The sequence below is a fragment of the Nannobrachium achirus genome (genome assembly GCF_963921795.1).
Source record: "Nannobrachium achirus genome assembly, chromosome: 4".
Classification (NCBI taxonomy): domain Eukaryota; kingdom Metazoa; phylum Chordata; class Actinopteri; order Myctophiformes; family Myctophidae; genus Nannobrachium; species Nannobrachium achirus.
The window spans coordinates 46,653,279-46,675,856 of NC_137813.1; the positions used below are offsets into that span (position 1 = coordinate 46,653,279).

Genomic DNA, 22,578 nt, shown 5'->3' on the forward strand with positions numbered 1-22,578 from the left:
GAGGAGCGGTGTGAGGACAAGGGAAAAGAGGGGATCTATATCTAGCGCGGAGCGCGCAGGCTAAAGCTTTTCACAGTCGTATCAGGACACCAATGTGCTCCCCTCGCACTCCTAATGGACACGGCCGGCACATTTCATTGCCTGTCTTTACTGTGGGAGATGGAGGAAATATGCATAGCCAAGAATCAGAGGGAGCAGGCCTGAACTGGGGCATACATACTAAAGAGCCCATTAATCCTTTTTAATTCTATTAGGAGTTGGACTGCAGCCGGGTAAGAGGCCAGCAGAATTCCAAAGAGTATGTTTGTCATGTCCTGGAGACCAGCGGCCAATTTAGGCTCTTAGCAGACAACAGAGTTCATAGGAAAGCCCACTGGTTCTCAAAGTGGGGTCCGGGGACCCCAGGGGTCCTTGACAGGGTTCCAGTGGTCCCCAGCAAAATGAGGAACAGTTTTTTGAAGCCCATTTTATTTCTCAGCTATTCAGCCCATCTAGGGTTCACAAAGCGTCGCATTTGTGAGCGTGAAGATCTGCAATTCTTTAAAATCTTGCCAAATCCTCTCTTATGGGGGTCCCTGGCACATTGCTTTTCACATGGGGGTCCGTGGTTGAATGCATATCAATTTGGTGCTCCTCGACATGAAAATGTTTAATATGAACTATTGGGATAGCCTGTATACTGTATGTGAGGAAATTGTGTGTTCCTTCTCCACAGTTTAATTAATCAACAGCATCAAGCAGCTTTAAAAGTGGTTGTGAACAGTAGTCAACATTGCAATGTGAAGTGTTTTGTGAAGCGGAGACATTTGAGTATCTCTCTCTCTATCAAGGCGGCGACTGCATTGCTCGGTGAGCAATTGCTTGGTTAGAGCAGCCGCTCTGCCTCTGCAGTGTGGCGAATGCCTCTGTGATGCTATCACCACCAGACAGACGGAACACAGGCATGATGTAGGTCTACAGGTGTCCTCTGTGTCCACAATAAGAGGTATGCAGGTGAGCTGCTACGTGTCTACGGTGGCACACATATCTCTCTAGAGTCGATTGCCATCAACCAGGGACGTGCTGGCCATTGGGAAAAGCGGACGGCCATTGGGAAAACCGAACGGCCGGTTCATTCCCGGCCGGTCCAGGCCGGCCATTAGGAATAAAAAATAAAATGTCAGCCTTCGTTTCATTTTGGGGGCTGGGCGGCCAACAAAGTAAATCGTCACTGTCGGGCAGAAACCTCGTATCTCCAAGTTTCACATTTATACATTTTTTTCGCAAAGCAAAGCCCTGCTTCATCATACAAGGCCGTTGCACAAAAGTAGTGAAAACAGCAGATCTACAAGCACACAACGCCTCGCGGTGCGAGGCGTTGTGTGCTTGTAGATCTGCTGTTTTCACTAGTTTAAATCATTTTTAAAATGATAAATACAAAACAAACGGTTTTGGACATACAAGGTACTTTCCCCCCGACAATGACAAAATATAACTTATGTAATTGGCCCACTGGCTTGTCACTTGTCATGATCTGAAATGGCAACTCTTTTGAGTAGCAGCAGCGCTATAGAGAGAGATCTCTCTCTCTATAGCGTGCAATGAGGGCCTCTACAACTCTTTTTCCAGGGCTGAATCAGGGGCCCAGCACGTCCCTGCTCTCTAGAGTCGATTGCCATCAACCCAGCCTCCAACATCCATCCAAAGTCCTATTTTTAGTCGAGTCCGGTTTTTTACACGTAGCAACAAAAAAAAGGTCTTATCAACGAATTCCCCAGCATTAAGTATGAGGAAAAAGGAGAACGTGGGTCTTTGTTTTCTTTCACAATGAGGCGTGCTGGCAGTAATAGCCTTCACAGGCTGAGATTACACCTCAATAATGCCCACAGCAGGCGCGGGCTACTGTTCTTGTGTGGTGCAACACAAGACGCACAGCCTTCCCGGCAGTATTCATTTCGTAGACACAACAATGATGACAAAAACGAAATAAACGAAATAACAACTAAGCTATGATGACTGAAACTAAGACTAAATATATTGACAATTTCGTCAACAAATAAAAGCTAGACTAAAACGTTAGGGAGGGACTAGTGGAGAAGAGATCCAGTAGAACTAAAAGACAAGTCCTTTTATGTTTGGTTGCGCTCTGAGAATTGTACAAATATTGTAGATCGGCTATTTTCAGCATGCAACCAAGTGTAAAATCTGCCGTCGAGGCGTGCCAAAATACATTTTTGATGACAATATCAACTGTAGATTTAAGTCAAATAAAATTAAAAAGAACTAAATGACATTTTATTCAAAAGACTATGACTATATCAAAATTTGCTGTCAAAATTAACACTGCAAGTTCCTGGCCATGGCCGCAAGCACGTGTATCAGAGTAGCCTATACTGCCAGAACCCCTGAAGCCTATGTCCTTCAGGCCCTTGGCCAGACGGGATTCCCATTTTGGTTGAGTGCCAGATGGACAGGAGACCATGTGAAGTCATGTGAAGTCCACAAGATGGTGACATTGATTGAAACCTTTATTTATTCTCGAAAAGAGCATTGAGGTTCACCCTCATTTGCAATGCTGACGAGATTACATACAAAAAAGATCAACAATTAGCATACAAATATATAAAAAAAACAAAAACAAAAACATATTTCGGCAGGTCACCAATTTCGCTGTAACACTGTGCTTTAGCACAGATGACAGAGGAAGGGAGGAGGCAGAAATGTGAGTATTGTTTTTTGTCTCACTGGGATGGAATCCATGGGGTTACTAAGCCCCTTTTCCTCTACAGGGTTCGAACCAGAACTTTACAGAACCAAGAACTTTCAAGAACATGTGAAGTTCCGGGACCAAGTTCTGTTTACGTTTCCATATAACCAGACCTAACCAGGAAGATCCCAAAAAAGAGCAGCAGCACTGCTGGCCCCGCCCATAGGTTTCCAGAACTCAAGTTTGGTACTAGCCTACCTCAAGAGCAGGACCGAAAAAAAGGTTCCCAGGACGTTTTCTGAAACCAGGCCATGCGCCATGGAAAACAAAACCTGAACCAAAAAAAATTTGGTTCTGGAAAGTTCTGGTTCAACCTTGTAGTGGAAAGGGGGCTATTGTTACTGGCTGGGACCCATACCAGGTTTCCCAATGTTAGGAGGTCAAAGAGCCAAAGAGGCGGTAAATACATAGCGGAGTAGCCCTGCCTGTAAGCCTGCCTTGTCCAGGGGGAGATTCTCATTTGGTTTACCAGTCTAATTCTGGTTTATCCATGCAGGACTCAAGACTGTAGGGTTGGGATCCGGAACCGGATCCAGCATTGAGGAACCTGGAATCGGTTCCATCACATTTGGAACCTATTCCGGAAACCGATTGTATCACACTGTCAGAGCTGGTGTGTGCATGGACTTCATCTCTGCTATACAATTACAATACCGGTGGTTCTCAAACTTTTCAACTTGAAGGACCACCACTTGAGGGTCCATTTGGTCCCATTTGTACACTCTCTACAGACCTGTAACTCTAGGAATCGTTAAAGGGAACCGTTAAGGAACCGGAATCGTTAAAATCCCAAAGGATCCCAGCCCTATTCAAGACCCAGGTGCTTACACACACACGCACACGCACGCACGCACGCACGCACGCACGCACGCACGCACGCACGCACGCACGCACGCACGCACGCACGCACGCACACACGCACACACACACACACACACACACACACACACACACACACACACACACACACACACACACACACTCAACCACCACAGTGTGCCTGGACCTGAGTGAATGTGGACACAGAGAATGTGCCTGTGTTTGTCAGCCTTCCTTCACTGAATCCCAGCAGGGCCAAAGGTGAGCCGAAGAAGAAGCCGTCCTGAGGTGTAAACGAGACGTGGTGTTTGACAGGGTGTGTAAACCATAGCCCGGGCCAGACCACTATCTCTATCTCTACAAGCTCGGTGTCACACAAACACACGCACGGTCGCACGCACATAAACAACAATGACGAGAACAGATATAGACAGACACCGATAGGCAAAGGAAGCTACACACGCACAAGCACATGCAGGCACACATATTGTGTTCAGGAATGAAATGTGTCTCCTTAGTTACGGTATTATGAAACAAAACAGGCCTCCGAAAACCGCCATCGCATTCCTTCCCACCCCGAAGCCCCACGCCCATCCCTCCCCGTCCCCGTCCCCCCCGCCCCCCACCCAATCCCCAGCACCCACCCCGTCCACCAAACACTGCCAAGTGCTCCATTACACCCTCCTCCCCTCATTACTGGAGCCCTTCTTTCCCTGCACGGGGGGGAAAGGGCACATGGGTGTGCATGTGTCTCCTCTTTACCTTTTTTTTGACAAATGCACAGCCATTACCGCAGCTTTCTCTCCGATAATAACTGCCCTTTATTCTCGTCAATCAGCCTGGAAGAGGATAAGAGAGAGAGAGAAAGAAGGAATGAAATGAAATGAAATTGAAAGAAAAAGCCTGAACCTCTTTCCAGTCTGTATCTGGCCAAGTATCGCCATGGTAGCGTGACCCCTGAAATGGCTCCTCATGCTCTGCTGCACACCAAAAGGCCTGAAAGAGCAGAGGAGAGAAGAAAGAAAGAAAGGAAACGGGGGGAAGAGCGAGAGACAGCGAGAAACAGAGAGACCGAAAGAGAAAGAGAGAGAGAGAGTGAGAGTGGTGACACACTCTAGGGAGAAGGCAGCTCTAAAGTTACCCAAAAGGAGCGAAAGTAAAAGGGGGTTAAATCATTTATAAATTCAGTGTTTAGATTTGGTTTCATCCTGCCCCCTCCCCACACACACATACAGGACACCTCCCAGAAGGGCCATATGGGTCTCCATGTGTGTAACAATCAGTGGTGTAAAGTAACTAAGTACATTTACTCAAGTACTGTACTTACTGCAAGTACAATTTAGTATTTCCAATTTCCAGATTTTTTCTCCGCTACATACTCCGCCGCATTTATTTGAAAGCTTTAGTTACTGGGTACTTTATAGATTTAGACAAGCTTATAATGTGTCACATGTGACGCATTGAGCCAGTGGATCTTCTATTTTCAAAAGATTTTTATACATTTATATGAAATGGCAGATTCTGAGTACTTTCTACTTTTGGTACATTTTGACACCAATACATTTGTACTTATACTCAAGTAAACTTGACTTTGACTTGTAACAGAGTGAATCTACAGTACATAGCAAGCACTTAAGTCAAGCGTTTGGGTACTTTTTCCACCACTGCAATTAATGTCTTACCACTGTCTTACTTACAAATGGCTCATTTAAAACCCCCATGAGAGCAGCTAGACTGAGAGTTCTGAAATGACATGTATACCATAATGACTAAATTAAGTGTGTGTGTGTGCGTGCGTGCGTGTGTGTGTGTGTGGCGTGTGTGAGAGAGAGAGAGAGAGAGAGAGAGAGAGAGAGAGAGAGAGAGAGAGAGAGAGGAGAGAGAGAGAGAGAGCGCGTGTGTGTGTGTGAGCGTGCGCACACGTCTGGAAGGCATTAAACAAGGCATAACAGGACTGACACGACACACTAAATCACAGCGGGCAAAATAAAAGTACAAATATTCAACATTCATTTTATTGGTTTGGTTGTTGTTTTCTTTTCTTGAGTACAGTGGTTATTTCCGCCTTTCTGGCATTCACAGAGAGGACACGACATACAACAATAATAACTGGAAACAAAAAAAATATATATATATATAGCTTTCTGATATCTCTGGCTCAGTCTAGTAGTTATGACAATAGATACAATAATACGCGTTCCGTACCTGATCAAACACACATGTAAGTATATAAACACTCACAGAAACATGTAAAAACGGTCCAAAAAATGGCACTAACACTTATTTTTTTAAATTCGATGTGTGTGGTTTATAAAACAACGTTACTATTTACATTCAATTTTAACATTTCAACAACATATATTTGTATAAGTCTGAAATAAACACTGATTATTCACTTGAGATAAAAAATATATATAATATTGATTACAATTAGAAAGTTCCATTATGTACGTTCAAGTGCTATTAATATAAAGATGCACAGTAGGGTCTCGTGGCTGCCACAACATAAAACCCAAAGTGTCGGTTACATCTGTACAGCAAAACAACACTTTGGTAGAGAGTTACCTTACCACCATGTCACTCCAAATATTTTGGCGAGCTAGCTTCAATAGTTACATTGATAAGCAATTGAAGTATTAGCACACAAAGCACATGAATGCAAACAAAGCAGATTCTCTCCCTACATGTAGCATCACAAAACCAGAGACAGTAATTCCATTTCATTGAAAATGTTAACTTTGTGTTGCTTTTAGCATTTTGAATTTGGATGAAAACCTGGACGAGATTCGTGGATCTGAATCTCCAAGGATTTGTATAATGTTCCACATTATCGTCGTTGTCGGGTGAAAACCTTGTATGTCCAAAACCGTTTGTTTTGTATTTATCATTTTAAAAACGATTTAAACTAGCGAAAACAGCCGATCTACAAGCACACAACGCCTCGCAACGCGAGGCGTTGTGTGCTTGTAGATCTGCTGTTTTCACTACTTTTGTGTGACGGCCTTGTATGGTGAAGGCAGGGCTTTACTTCGCGAAAACAATGTACAAATTTGAAACTTGGAGATGCGAGGTTTCTGCCTGACAACGACATTATGTAACTCAACGAAGAGACTATTTTGGAATATCAATTTCCAATCGACGCTGCAAGATACCTCATAAGCATTCGGAGTTACAACATGGCAAGGTAACTACACAACCCAAACCTCTACTAATAAGTGTCATTCTGCTCAGTGTAAAATGAACACGGGAGGATTTCACTGTGCACAGGCCGCGGTGGCTCTCTTGTGAGAGTGGCATAATTCAAGGTGCAGCTCAGAGGTTGAGGAGTTCACAGGGGCAAGAAAAAGGCAAAGGTTACAGAGTTCAGTCACAGCTCTGCCTCTAAAAGGCACAGCTAAAGTGGTTTAGTACACAGACAGGGCAGTGAGGGGGGGGGGGGGACGGGGGGGGACGTAACCTAGCCGAACGACATAACTCTCCCGGTCACTCCTGCATGGGCTACTGGCGAAAGAAAAGACCGCACGATTCAAACACAGGACGCTATACCTAGGTCTCTGCCCATGCATGGGTCAAAGTGTTTAACCCCTTGAACCCCCAGCTTTCTGCCTATTCTGGGGGGGAATATTCACCAAAAACACTGGATCTACAAGCTTGTAGATCTGCTATTTTTTGGTGAAGAGTAGGGCTGTCACAATTATGACATTTCACATGACGATTAATTGTCACTCAAATAATTGCGATTAACGATTTAATTGTGTTTTTGTCGTTGACAATTACATTTCTGTTTGGCTTTTAGGCTTTGAAGTTGCACATGGCAATCATGACACGTAACCTAAATATACAAAGAAATTACTGACATATTTGACAATTTTATACTTAAAAAAATAACATTGAGAGTGGAAATAGCCGATCTACAAGCTCACGACGCGTTGTGAGATTGTAGATCGGCTATTTACACTACTTTTTGAAAGTGTTTGTAACTATATTAATATTTCTCAACATGGAAACGATTATGACGATTACGCAAAATAATTGCGATCACCTCAAATAATTGCGATTAGACGATTATGTAATAATTGTGACAGCTCTAGCGAAGAGATCCGGCGTAGACATCGTAACTCGGGTCCGTTTTTACTACGAACTGAAGGGTTTTTAAGTGGTTAAAGTGAGGCGTCGGGAGTCACCACACGCAAGTAGCAGACGCAGGTTTCCGTCGCTTTGCTACCGAGCGACCAAGACTTTGCCATCGGAGGATTGCCGGTGCTTTACAGTAGGCGGCGGCGGTGAGGTGTCGTTCCGCGAGACGTCGTCCTTTCTCTTCCAACGACGCAGGGAAGAAAAAAAGCTTTCACAACGATTCTCCGGAAGCCGACCTAATAAGGCACAGGACCGCGAGCTTCCGTCGCGGAAGGAAGCACGCTCAGCTCAAAACTGCGGGAATTATCAACATTATTAGCAGCTTTGTCTAAAATAAAAAGAACAAAAACACAGTTATATATATATATATATATATACTATATATATTCTTTTCACATATATAAAAATATCTGTAATATTTCTTTGTTGTTCTCCTGGACGGGTTTGCTTTTTACAGTCATATGTGCTTCTTCTACTTCACACTGTGTGTGTGTGAGTGTTAAGATGATTGCGGGTGTGTGTGGGGTTATATGGCCAGGTGTGGGACTGCATGTTTGAATGTGTGTCCACATGTACGCGTTAAAGATTGTTCTGACTCCATCTCTCAGTCGCCACACTCCTCCTCTCTCTTAATGTTTAGTTCCTCGTTCTGGGGACTCTGTCCGTCCCTCTCAGTCTGTCTCTCTCGCCATCCATTCTCACATTCGCTCCCTTTCTCTTTCTCTTTGCCTTGCGTCTTGTCTTGTCTTGTCTGTCTTTCTGCAGTCCATCCTCTCCTGTGGTCTGGTTTCCCCCCGGGGAAGGCGGGAGGCTAACAGACCGTCTGCTGACTAGACAGGGGGCTCTCCAGAGACGCGCTGGCGGGGGACATGTCCTGGCGGGGACAGGGCTTAAACATGGACGAGATGTAGAAGGCCTGCAGAGACACAATCGGTACACACTAGGGCATTAACGACTGTTGATTTTTGCAAGTCGACTCGACTCAGTAAAAAGTTGAGTTGAAGTCGACTTTATCGTTTGATGACGTCATTACATCACACACAACCCCCCCAATTATTTTGGGGGGGGTCCCCAGATAATTAACTTAGTGTGCAACGTTGTTTTCTCACTCGACTGTAAACAAACCAACATAAAGTTTAAGTGTATAGAGGGTATCTTCACATTTCTCAAGTGACAATTTAAGGACTTTTAAATACCTCTAAAATGACGAATTAAACATTGTCCAAATTGTCAAATATATAGAGCCAGAAATTGTGATGGTGGGAGTCGACTTGTGTAATGAAGTAGACTGAGATGACTTGTCGACACACACTAGTAGACACACACGCGCGGGCGCGCGATATGTCAGTTAGAAATGCGCAGACCACACATGCCGTCGGTGTCGCAACATTTATAAACAGGTGGATCAGATGTGGTGAAATGAGAGAGAACGGGCCTGTTGTTTAGACTAGCTCTGTCAACAGAGGTATGAGAGGGAAATGACTGTTAGTCACACAATAAACATTAATTATTATTGAAATGAGGGGTGAGGTGGGGTAAAAGCAACCATTCTGACTGGTGAGTTTGTTGTAGTAATTATTCCCTATCCTACTCTTTAGAACTGAGGCTCATTCTGAAAACCCATTCTAAAACCTGACTTTCTTTTCTGAAAAAGAACATCAAATTTTTCCCCCTGACGAAAACTAAATAAAAGCTAAATAAAAACTAAGCTGTGATTACTAAAAACTAAGACTAAATATATTGACAATTTCGTCAACAAAATAAAAACTAGACTAAAACGTTAGGGAGGGACTAGTGGAGAAGAGAGTCATTTCATGTTTGGTTGCTCTCAAGTGTTGCATGCAGAAAATAGACGATCTACAAGCTCACGCGTTGTGAGCTTGTAGATCGGCTATTTTCAGCACGCAAGTGTAAAATCAGTCATTACGATGCCATCATGCAAGGCCTGCCAAAATACATTTCAGTTGACTAAATCAACTGTAGATTTAGTCACCTAAAATCTTATGATATTTAGTCGACTAAAATTAGACTAAAACTAAACCCTTGCAGGTGACTAAATTATCACTAAAACTAAATTACATTTTATTCAAAAGACTATGACTAAAACTAAATCAAAATTTGCTGTCAAAAACAACACTGGGCCTACGTACCACCCAGTATGCGGTCAGTCCTCCCTGGATGAAGCCGGTGAGCACGTCGGAGGGGTGGTGGCGGTAGTCAGAGATGCGGCTCAGGCCGGTGTAGATGGCGATCAGCACCAGGAGGAACTGCAGCAGCGGACGCAGCAGGCGGGCTCCTCGCCACGACAGCCGAGCCTGCAGGTAGAACTGCACGGGAGAGAAGAAGAAGAGCGAGCGACCGCACGTCAAATCATTTACAATTTAGGCAATTAACAGACGCTCTTAAACCAGAGCGATGACAGTAATCAAGGTAAACACAAGCATAGAGATAGCAATCTAGAATCATAGGTAAACCAAGAACCATCAGTCTAAGCTGTATGAAAACAAAAAATCCTATACATTGAAACAATACACACAAACCTGGCAACAGTCTACATAAAAATGTATCTAAATGTACCTTTTACCCTTTGCATAAGCCAGCAAGGTCGTCAAGTACGAATACAAAACATGTGGAAACAATGGGTTTTGGCACGAGTGTCCTAATACATATTTGCACGTGTGTGTGTGTGTGTGTGCGTGTGTGTGTGTGTGTGTGTGTGTGCGTGCGCGTGCACAGAGAGGGCTGGGCTCAGTACGTAGCTGCATGCGTCAGAGAGAAAGATGAAAATAACCCACTTCATTGTGTAGCAGTGACATTTTTATGGTGTTGTTCATCTGTGTTTATTCTAATGATCTGTAATTATCTATAATTATCCATAATTATCTATATTGGCTTTATCTGTATCATTATGTAATAATATTATTTAGTGAATAATAATATTTATTCACCCGTTTGCATATCTCTTTTACATAAATATACAGGTTTTTATATTGCACTCAAAATATATTATCTTTATATAATAGATTTCGTATTGTACAAACAAATATAGTCTCATCTTGACAATAAAGCATGCTGAATTCAATTGAAATAGGGTCGCTACTGTGGACTGCGCACGTGCGCATGCACACACGCACGCACACGCGCGCGCACACACACACACACACACACACACACACACACACACACACACACACACACACACACACACACACACACACACACACACACACACACACACACACACACACACACACACACACACACACACACACACACACACACACACACACAGTGGGGGTCTTAACCTTTGTTTTAACCCGCCCTTCGCAGCCATCCCTCAGCGGCGGTGCAGAGAGATGCTGTGTTATGTCAACGGGGGTCACAGGGCTGAATGTGATTCAGATGTACCACTTTGTTTATGAGCTGGTCTGTCTGGGCCCGTCGACCAATACCAAACATGTGGCTTACATTCCTCTCCGTCTCAATTGCTCTCTCTCTCTTTCGCGCGCTCTCTCTCTCCTCCCTCTCTCTCTCTCTCTATCGCTCTCTCACCTCATGGGGAGCAGGTGTCCCTCTTCCTGCCTTAAACACAAGCAGCTGGCCCCAGACATGGTGGCATGTAGCTGCAGGTTATACACAGCCTCTGGGCTGGCTGCAGTCTGCTGGAAGAAACACTAGCTAGCTAGCAACCATATCCCCTGTGTGCGTGCGTGCGTGCGACGTGCGTGCTTGTGTTTGCTTGCGTGGCAGTATGTTGGGGGCCAGCGGTGTAGTGTAAGTTGGGACCAGAGGTTTGCTGGTGCAATGAACCCACCGTTGAAAGTTCACTTGAGCAAGGCATGTAACCCCTGGATAAACTAGAAAGGTGCATGCACTCAGTGGAGCGCATATCTCTATCTAACAGTCATCCATTTCGTCAGTAATAAGATGTCAGTCATCTCCAAATTTGGGGAAGGTTTCAGCCCCGCCCCCCCGGGGGCGCTCATGGCCTAGTGCAGAGTTTCTCAAATCTTTATAATTCAAGGTCTCCCATCAACTCTGACAGTGTACAAATGGAACCAAATGAACCCGGTAGGGTTCATTTGGTTCCATTTGTATACTCTCAGAGTTACACACTTGTATGGGTCCATCCAGACCCCCTTAAAGGAACCCACAGTCCCTGGAATCCACCTGGAACCCAAGCAGCCTGACAGCAAGTCGTAGGTTCGATTTCCAAGCCTGACAACCTTTGCTGCGTGTCACTCCCCATCTCTCTTTCCCTGTTTTCCTGTTCTAAAACTGTACTATCAAATAAAGGTAGAAAAGGCAAAAAAATATCTTACAAAAAAGAAACGTTCAGCCCAAACTGGCCTCAATTGACTTGTGTTTCATATGAGTTAGGTTGGGGTGTGTGGACTGTGGATGAAGACAGAGAGCAGAGGGAACTCAGGCCACTGCTCTTCACTAGTCTTCCCATCCCCTCCCCTCCTCATTGTGCTCTCCTCTCCCCGGACGGTGGGAACAGAGGAGCTGTTTTTGTTGGGGTGGACAAGGCAGGCAAACATCGGGGGAAAAGGCGAAAGAAATGTATTGACAGTGATTTCCAAATGCTATTTCTGCTCTGTGTGAACAGCTCATCCACTCTGCAATTCCACATTTCACAACTAGATGTAATCACTTTAAAAAAGGCTACTTGCAAACCAATAATTTAAAGGAGTGCTTCACCCAAAAAGAAAAAAAAAAAAAAAGATTTATCTTCAGTCAATTGCACACCCCAAAAAGCGTTAATGGTGATACACCATGAAATTTCACTTGTCCTATTTTAAAACCTTTTTTTGGGGTGCCACTAGCACCTTCTATCCTCACAAAGTCCCATTTCTGACCATTGTGTCTTTCTCTGGTTTTGGGAAGGCGGAGGTTAAAAGCATCCCACGGGTTCTCAAAACAGGCTGTCCAGATTTGCTGCCGCCGCTGACGTCAGCGACAGCCGTTTTTGAAGAAAAAAGAAAAAAAAGAATTCAACTGGTGGTGCAGTTCAGGCCAAAGGTGGTACTGCAGCTGAAAATGCTCTGAGAGCCATTCAAAAATTTGAGAGGCTCTCTATTCAGGAGTGGTAATTTAGCCTCAAACCTTTTGAAAAACGTTTTTGGGACATAAACAATATGACATAAATACTTTTTAAATGCATGGTGTATCACCTTTAATTCATGGATATTTCTTTGTTTTTGTCGCATTTCTGAGTTGATAATTCGATGACCAGCTGAGTCTCCGGTACGGACTAGCCACATCATCCAATTATTGGCTTAAGGACCGTGACAAAAACTAAAATCTCCATGAGTTCAAGTCTTCGTGGGGTGTGTAATTGATAGGAAATAAGTACTTTTGGGGGGGTGAACTACTCCTTTAACCCATTTAGAACGGGTACACATTTTGTGTATCATTATTTTATGCTTTAACTATTGAAAAATAGCAGTTATACAAGCTCACAGCGCGGCACCGAGTGCCGCGCTGCGAGCTTGTTGATCTGCTATTTTTGAAAAATTGTGAAAATTAGAATTTTGACCCAATTCTATAAGTGTCTTTTGAATCCTTCTAAGGTTTTTTTTTTAAAAACCCTTGTTTCTGTGTCAGTAATCTGGCCAGCCATCGTCAAAGAAAAGGTCCTTTTCACTTAAATGGAGCTCAGTTGGTCTGTTCTTGAGAGACTACTATGTCAGTGGTTCTCAAACCTTTTCATGTGAAGGACCCCCAAAATGATATGTATTTGCCCAAGGACCCCCATCTCAAAATATTTAGTTCCAGGGACCCCCCCAGAGGCAAAATCTGAGTTACAAATGTTCGCTTTGAAAATACATATATTCAAAGATTTGCACACATTTTCACAACAGCGCGGCACTCGGTGTGAGCTTGTAGATCTGCTATTTTTCACTGGTTAAAGCATTCAATAATTCTAGGCCTAAATGGGTTTTAAGTTAATGAGGAGGGAAGGTTAACAATGTGAACGGTGTTCTTTTGATGTTCTTCCTTCACAGTATTCCCACAACTCCTGGGTGATGCAGAGAGGGAGGGGGGGGGGGGTGAGGAATGGAGAGACAGAGGTGAAGAGAATGTGTATGCGTGCACGCGCGTGCGTGTGGGGAATCTCTTTGCTGAAAGAAGTCTGTCCATCTCGCTGCACCCCCCACCCTCCCCCCTTCCTCTAAAGCAGACCTACACAACAAGGCTTCTTCTGTCTGGCAACGCATCGTCTCTTCATCCGTTCATGTTCCCTCTGGAAAGCCTTCTTCTCCTTCCTTCTCTGACCCCCCCCCCCCCCCCCCCCCCCCCACTCCCTCTTTCGGTCCCTCTTTCTCTTTCTCTTTCTTTCTATTTCCATTTTGAAGTGTTATGTTTTTCAAGTATTGCCGTTCCCACAGAGGCCTTCTCCCCGCTCGTTCACATTAGCACCCGCCGTATGCAGTAGCATGTGTTTGTGTGCAGTGGTGTAAAGTGACTATTTACTTTAAGTACGGTACTTGAGTTATTTGTACTTTGATTGAGCGTTTCCAATTTCCAATTCTTTTACTTCTACTTCACTACATCTCGGATCCAAATATCGTGCTTTTACTCCACCACATTTATTTGAAATACCAATTACTTTGTAGATTTTGATTATTACAAAACATACATCAACAACTTCAGCCCTATATACTGTACATTTCGGACATTTGAAAATAGCCGATCTACAAACTCACAATGCGTTGTGGTGTAGATCTGCTATTTTCAAAAATTTGAAAACTTGAAATGGGAAATTCTGCATAATGAGTACTTTCTACTTTTGTACTTTAAACACATTTTGATACCAATACTTTTGTACTTTTACTCAAGTCAATTTTGAATCCCAGACTTCTACTTGTAAGGCTGCACCCACACCAATGTACCTATGAGAATGGAATCCCCATTCCACCAATGCATTTCAATGATAATGGACGGTTTCATGCTGGTAGAGGATTTCTGCAACAAAAAAAAACCACTCCATTCTCATTGAAATGCATTGGCAGAATGGGGAATCCACTCTCATAGGTATTTTGGTGTGTGTGCACCCTAACAGAGTATTTCTGCATGGCAGTATTGATTGTATTGTACTTTTATTTAAGTAAAACATTGAGTACTTTTTCTGTGTGTTTGCGTGCAACGTGTGTGTGATTAGTCAGTGTGTTTTTGTACACAGCGTTCTTATGGTAACATCTCCGTCCTACTTCACCACTGAAAAGTGAAAGCGAGAGAGAGTGCAACGGTTTCCCTCCGCCTTGGAAACTCTCTCGCGCTAATAATTACACAACAAACATCAGAAAACAAACATAGGCAACGCTCAGGTGACTGCCAAGGTCACGTAGCGGTTATTAACGCGTGTGTGGAGTGTGAGCGTGGCGCGTGAGTGTAATAACTTACCGCCAGGTACAGCATGGTGTACATTGCGAAGGAGGCATGCCCTGAGAAAAATGACTTCCTGAAAAAAGAAAAGAAAAAGAAAACAGTGAGTGAGTGAATATTAGAAACTCCTCGAGGCTCCTGAATCACACTGTACCGCACCCTTAGATAATAAAACTACACTCTTTATGTAAATACACTCACACACACACACACACACACACACACAGGGGTGTCGCACCAAATTCTGGGCCCTGCATGGGTACACAGGATTCACTGCGGGGCCCCCATGAATGTTCTTCATAGGGGTAGGGGTTTTAACCCATTTAGACTGGGAACGCATTACTACGCATCATTTTGTGCTTTAACTATTGAAAAATAGCAGATATACAAGCTCACAGCGCGGCACTCGCAAGCTTGTAGATCTGCTATTTTTAAAAATCGTGAAAATTTGTCCAAGTCTTTGAATAATTTAAATCCTTCTAAGTTTTTTTTGAAAAAACCTATGTTTCTATGTCAGTGGTGCTCAAACATTTTCATGTGAAGGACCCCCAAAATGATATGGCCACGGACCCCCATCTCAAAATATTTCGTTCCAGGGACTCCCCCCCAGAAGCAACATTTTATTTACAAAAAACACAATATATTCAAAGATTTGCACACATTTTCACGACTTTTCAAAAATAGCAGATCTACAAGCTCGCAGCGCGGCACTCGGTGCCACGCTGTGAGCTTGTATATCTGCTATTTTTCAACAGATAAAGTATAAAATTAATTAAGGCCCCTCCACCTCGGGCCCTATAGTAACTCAGTCCCACTTTTCCCCACCCTTGTGTGACACCCCTGACGACACACAAGTACAAGCACAAGACTAACCTGGCCTCCTCCACCATCTTGAGGTTGGGCTGCCTGCAGGTGACGTGGGGCACGTAGCTCCCCGGGGAGCAGTTGAGAGAGGCGTAGGTGACGTTGCACACCGCCAGGAAGTTGGGCCGCAGGCGGCCCACGCTCAGCTTGGCCATGTTGGTGAGCGACTGGCCCACGCAGCAGCCGAACATGAAGCTGCCCAGCTCCTTGTACAGGCAGGAGACGTAGCGGTTGCGCACGAAGGCCCGCGAGTGCACGCCTCGGAAGCGCACGCGGTAGCACTCGCCCAGCGCAATCTGAGAGGAGACACAAACACACACACAGAGAGAGAGGTTGGCCTTCCATCCACAGCAATTTCGTACAGATGTCTAAAGGGCTTTGCAGACAGGCGCGGTTTTTCGCACGGAAAAAACTACAATTTAATTTTTTTTAAGAAAACAATGATTCACTATGACCTCATGCACACCGACTCAGAATTTGCTGTGCGGCAACCCAGTTCGATTTGTGCGTCTTTTCAAATGCGGTAAAAACTCATTGGCAAAAAAACACAACGCGCCTGTGAGCAAAGCATTAACCCATTTAGACCTGAAAAATATCAACAAAAAAAAAAAGTTTTCTGAAAAACCTTTGTTTCTATGTCATAGAATTGTATGTACTTGACTGCGGACCCCCATCTGAAAATATTTTGTTCCAGGGACCAAGAGAAAGAAGGATTTGCGTTACAAATGTCTGCTTTAAAAAATATATACATTCAAAGATTTGCACACATTTTCAAGATTTTTCAAAAATAGCAGATCTACAAGCTCGCAGCGCGGCACTCTGTGACACGCTGTGAGCTTGTATATCTGCGTTCCTGGTCTAATGGGATTAAAAACAGTGAGCCTAGGTTACAGCATAATGGAGTTTTGACTAAAACTCACAGTATACGTTACATTACGGCATGAGTCTCGACCATTTTCCAATGCATCGCGTAGATTAGTCAGATAACTCAGCGGTTCTCAACCTTTACAGGACGCGACCACCCAAAATAATCATATTTGAACTGGGAACCTCCCAAGCTGACAGGCACTTGGAATGCAGGAGTTGAGGCATTTACATTTCTTTTGACTGGGTTCCACAGATAAATACTGTGAAAATAGCAGATCTACAAGCTCACAAACACCTCACAACGTGTTGAGAACCACTGAGATGAGATAATTCATAAAAAGATTGAAATCAAAATGTTGACACAAGTGTGAATATTATATTTGATCTTAGCGTTGGGGCTCTGCTTATACAATACTCCCTGCTCAGCACATTAGAAGAAAACCATTTAAGAGCAGGCTAATATATGACAAGATTTAACATGCATCCTTTTCAGCCTTTTTGTGCTCCTTTTGTTTTCCGTTCTTTGCTTCTAATTATTTTCTTTGGCTCCTTGAGCTGCAAACCTGCATAAACAAGAGTTTCACCTCACCCGTTGCGTGTAATTGCGTTGTGACAATAAAGTTGATTGATTGATTGATTGATTGATTGATATACATGTAAAACAAACGCCCCCCCCCCCCCCCCAGGGGAAAACAGGACCTTGAGGGGAAAGCAGAGGTTCCTGGGGCAAACAAACCAGCATAACAACCTTCAGTTGAACTGACAGCCACTGAAGGATCAACAGTGAATGAGGTGAAAGTCGGTCAGCTGCTTGTGGGGCTGTCACGATAACGACATTTTACATGACGATTAATTGTCCCTCAAATAATTGCGATTAACGATTTAATTGTGTATTTGTCGTTGACAATTACGTTTCTGTTTGGCTTTGAGGCTTTGAAGATGCACATGGCAATCATGACACATAACTTAAATATACAAAGAAATTACTGACATATTTGACAATTTTATACTTAAAAAATAACATTGATAGGATAGCGGAAATAGCCGATCTACAAGCTCACAACGCGTCGCATTGTGAGCTTGCAGATCGGCTATTTCCACTACTTTTTGAAAGTGTTTGTAACTATATTAACATTTCTCAACATGGAAATGATTATGACGATTATGCAAAATAATTGCCATTACCTCAAATAACTGCGATTAGACGATTATATAATAATTGTGACAGCTCTAGCTGCTTGACACGTCATATATCCATCGCCAAAATAATGATGCGCGTGCGTGTAATAAATCTCTGGAGTGTACCTGCCTGAACCAGCTCGCTAGCCAAGTATCATGTATCATCTACTTATTTTCGAGGAAGCCATTGGATTTCGATCAGTTCAGAACGGTATGCGAATGAACTTGTAGCGACTTGAACCTTGCGTGAGATACATATACAGTAATCCAACACAATGAACTTTATTGCACCTTGATTTATTTCTTTGTCAAAGGTAAAAGGTTACTAGCTCCTACCATTGAGGTATAAAGCATTTTGTTTTTTTGACAAAGACATTTGATAGAGTGAAAAAAAGACTGTATCAAGTACGTATATTATACTGTAAGTACCTTTTACCAATCATAGAGGGTTTAAGTGGTACCGGATATGCAGCTCGGCAAATAAAAGGTGAATTGATCCCAGTGCATGACGGAGGACGATATCACAATGAATTTAATCTCCAATTCTCCATGATACGATTAACGTGAGTGTTTTTTATCGCGATAACCGATAATATTGCTTATCGTCCCATGATCTCCCATCCCTAAGCAAGACCCCCAAAAGGTGTTCCCGTCTTGAAAGGTATAGTTCCAAAACGGGGTTCCAGACAGTCCATAACAGGTTACGGTGACTGTCTCACCAACTAACTGTGTCGTCATGTCCTCCTCCTTACCGTGAGGCCGGTGATGACGATGCCCCCGGCGATGAGCAGGCTGTCGGGGATGGCCTCTCGCTCCACGTAAGGGTAGGTGATGCTGGAGTCGCCGCAGAAGAGCCCTCTCCTGTAGGCCGTGACCGCCTTCAGCTCACACGCAAAGAACGGAATGGAGGCTGATTGATTGACAGAAGGGAGAGAAGGAGAGAGAGGTGGGTTAGATCACTGGTTCTCAACCTTTTCAGGCCGCAACCCCCAAAATAATCATATTTTAACTGGGGACCCCCCTGCCCTGACGAGCACTAAGAGTTGAGGCATTACATTTAGTACAACACGGTTCAACGCGAGGCGTTGTGAGCATGTAGATCTGCTATTTTCACAATTTCTGCCTCTAATATTTGTCAATTTGGCCAATGTTTAATTTGTCATTTTAGAGGCATTAAAAGGTCCTTAAATTGTCACTTTAGAAATGTGCATAAACCCTCTATACACGTTAAACTGTATGTTGGTTTGTTTACTGTCGAGTGAGAAAACAATGTTGCACATTAAGTTAATCATCTGGGGACCCCCCCAAAATAATTTTTTGACCCCCCCCCCCCCCCTAAACATTTTAAATAACGATAACTAGGCAAAAAAAAATAAACAAAAGACGGCTTGATGAATATCTGTGCTTCTGCATGCGCGCACGCGTGTGTGTGTGTGTGTGTGTGTGCCTGTGTGTGCGTGTGTGTGTGCGTGTGTGTGCATGCGAGATGAAAGTGAGAGAGAATTTGATTGATTTGACAGAGAGAGTTGGTACAGTGGCCTCGGACAAAGATGGTCTTTGTCCTGCCTCCTGTGTCTCCTCGCTGAATGGTATGAGAATGGGGGGTACGCATGCAACATGAGGAGCTCTAAGTGTGTCAGTCATCTGCTGACAGGATTTGCAGATTCCTCAGGGACTCCAGAATTCCGCACATAGCTCCTTTCCACCAGGGAAACGGCCGGGAGACGGAAAAAAAAAACTCACCGGCAGTAAGACATGGAGGGGGAGGTTTACAGGGCCGTGACAACGACGGCACAGAATGAAAGGATAACCGAGGAGGAGCGGAGGCGGCGGAGGGAGAGAGCATTCGGGGGAGCATTATTACACCGAAAATTACAGTGCGGTGAAAGAAGCAAGCTTTTTACACAAACGTAATAATGTCTGTGAATGACAGAGGAGCAGGGGACGCGGAGAGAACAATGCTGCAGTGTTTCCCGTTCAAAAAAAGCAGAGTGACCTTCGGTTTAAGTAGCCCTAGTCTAATATTAACTATTCTCCTTCTTTTTATTTCCACTATCACTTCCTTGCCCGGTCACCGTTGTCAAGGCCTAGCCTACTTATCGTCGTTGACGGGCGGAAACCTCGTATCTCCAAGTTTCAAATTTGTACGTTCTTTTGCAAATTTGTACGTTCTTTTGCTTCATCATACAAGGCCGTCGAACAAAAATAGTGAAAACAGCAGATCTACAAGCACACAACGCCTCGCGGTGCGAGGCGTTGTGTGCTTGTAGATCGGCTGTTTTCACTAGTTTAAATCATTTTTAAAATGATAAACGCAAAACGAACGGTTTTGGACATACAAGGTTTTCACCCGACAACGACGGCCTAGCCTACTTAAGCAAACAAACCTAAGTAAGCGGCCCGCCCGCATTGGTGAAAGTCCAGTGGGTAAAAGTCCTGCAACCTCTTCTATTTGTCTTTTTTTTTCTCAGAGATGACAACGAGCGATTTCTTGGCATTGAGAGTTGGCAGCGAGTTCAGAACTCTGCGGCTTTTTATCGCTACTCTGGACTTTAAACTGATAGCTGTCCCCATGGCGCTGCTCCGCGAGAGGCCTCGTCCCATCCCCTATCCCATGCTCCGCTCTCCACCCGTGGAATGCAGGCAGAGCAGAGCATGGGACTAATGATTAACCTCTCAAGTCTCTCTCTCCCATCCCCAGGCAGCTTATGGCTGCTGGCTGGAACAGACCCAGGCACACAAACACTGGCCCTGCCAGGGAAATCTCTCTTAGACTACGTGACTTTAATACAGCAAAGAGTATGTTCACTCTCCAACAGGCCAGCACGAACAACATAATACAGTACACGCAATGCATGTACAGTACACATACACTGCATGCAATGTACAGTATGTGTGCCCTTTCTCCCCCCCCCCTTTCTCTCTCTCTCTCTCTCTCTCATTCTCTCTCACACACATATTATGCATATAAACATGTACAGTATGCCCTTTCCCCTCTCTCTCTCTCACGCGCGCGCACACACATATTCTTATTGTACAAGCATGCATAGCATGCATGTATGGATTCCCTTTCTCTCTCTCTCTCTCTCTCGCTGTCACACACACACACACACACACACACACACACACACACACACACACACACACACACACACACACACACACACACACACACACACACACACACACACACACACACACACACACACACACACACACACACACACGTCCAAGTACATAATGAAATGTCACATTGTATAAGCTGTTGTAATACATGCTGTGGCGTTATCTTTTGAGAGTGAGACTGATATGAGCCCAGCATGGGTTTATGCTCTACCTACAGCATGGCTCTGTGGGAGAAATCTATCTATTGGAATGTGTGCGTGTGTGTGTGTGTGTGTGTGTGTGTGTGTGTGTGTGCGCGTGCGTGCGTGCGTGCGTGCGTGCGTGCGTGTGCGTGACGCGCGTGTGTGTGTCCAGGGCTAATCCTGTAAATCGCTGCAGTCATATAGTCATGGCCATGCCAGGCTAGATCGGTGCCAAAGTTCCTCGTTTTACTGTATTACTTTTTCTATGTAAAATACTACCAAACACTAAACGACAGGGCATGAGTCACTGATCTGTGAGGATTTCAATATGATGACTGGAGTCATTACTGTAGCTATTATTTGGGTTCCCTGACAGTAGATAATAAGCAACAGACATAATAGGATTGCCCATGGTTTAAGATATCGTCGTTGTCGGGTGAAAACCTTGTATGTCCAAAACCGTTCGTTTTGCATTTTCCATTTTAAAAATGATTTAAACTAGTGAAAACAGCCGATCTACAAGCACACAACGCCTCGCACCGCGAGGTGTTGTGTGCTTGTAGATCTGCTGTTTTCACTACTTTTGTGCGACGGCCTTGTACGATGAAGCAGGGCTTTACTTTGCGAAAGAACATACAAATTTGAAACTTGGAGATACGAGGTTTCCAACGACGATATACTATGTCTCCGATGTTATCAGCATAAACGTGTCAAAATTGACCCCATATGGACCTATTTAGGTACGTTTTTCCACAGTGTCAGAGTTAATATAGTGAGGAATGTTTAGTGTGAAGGAAGGTCAGAATAGCTGTTTGATTGGTTGGATACAGTCCAAACAGATCGGATCAGCTCCAGTTACTGTAGAACAGTAGTAAACACTGTTCTTCCCGGTGACCTCTGCGGCTTGGCTACTGGGTGTTAAGTTGTCCTGACAGAGACCAAACAGAAGATTAAAAATAGAAAAAAGTAGTGCTCTTCAAGACAAGTTTTAACCCATTTAGGCATTAATGCTTCCACCGTTATTTCATGCTTTAACTATTGAAAAATAGCAGATATACAAGCTCACAGCGCGGGACCGAGTGCCACGCTGTGAGCTTGTATATCTGCTATCTTTGAAAAATCGTGAAGATAGGTTTCTGGAAGACCTACCTTTCTATGTCAGTGGTTCTAAAAACCTTTTCATGTCAAAGACCCACAAAACGATATGTATTTGGCCACGGACTCCCATGTCAAAATATTTAGTTCCAGGGACCCCCAGAAGCAAAA

General features: G+C 44.0%; 1 protein-coding gene across 1 annotated transcript in view; it reads right to left on the bottom strand.

Annotated features, from left to right (window-relative positions):
* Positions 1-6,545: 6,545 nt before the first annotated feature.
* ppap2d (phosphatidic acid phosphatase type 2D) overlaps positions 6,546-22,578 on the bottom strand; it is a 42,918-nt gene continuing 26,885 nt past the window's right edge. The window contains exons 2-6 of the mRNA XM_080724244.1: positions 18,757-18,914; positions 15,968-16,254; positions 15,113-15,170; positions 9,853-10,029; positions 6,546-8,618 (exon numbers count right to left, since the gene is read on the bottom strand). Of these exons, the coding sequence (XP_080580370.1) occupies positions 8,514-8,618; positions 9,853-10,029; positions 15,113-15,170; positions 15,968-16,254; positions 18,757-18,914 (785 nt within the window). The 3' untranslated portion in view covers positions 6,546-8,513. The remainder of the gene's footprint in view (positions 8,619-9,852; positions 10,030-15,112; positions 15,171-15,967; positions 16,255-18,756; positions 18,915-22,578) is intronic.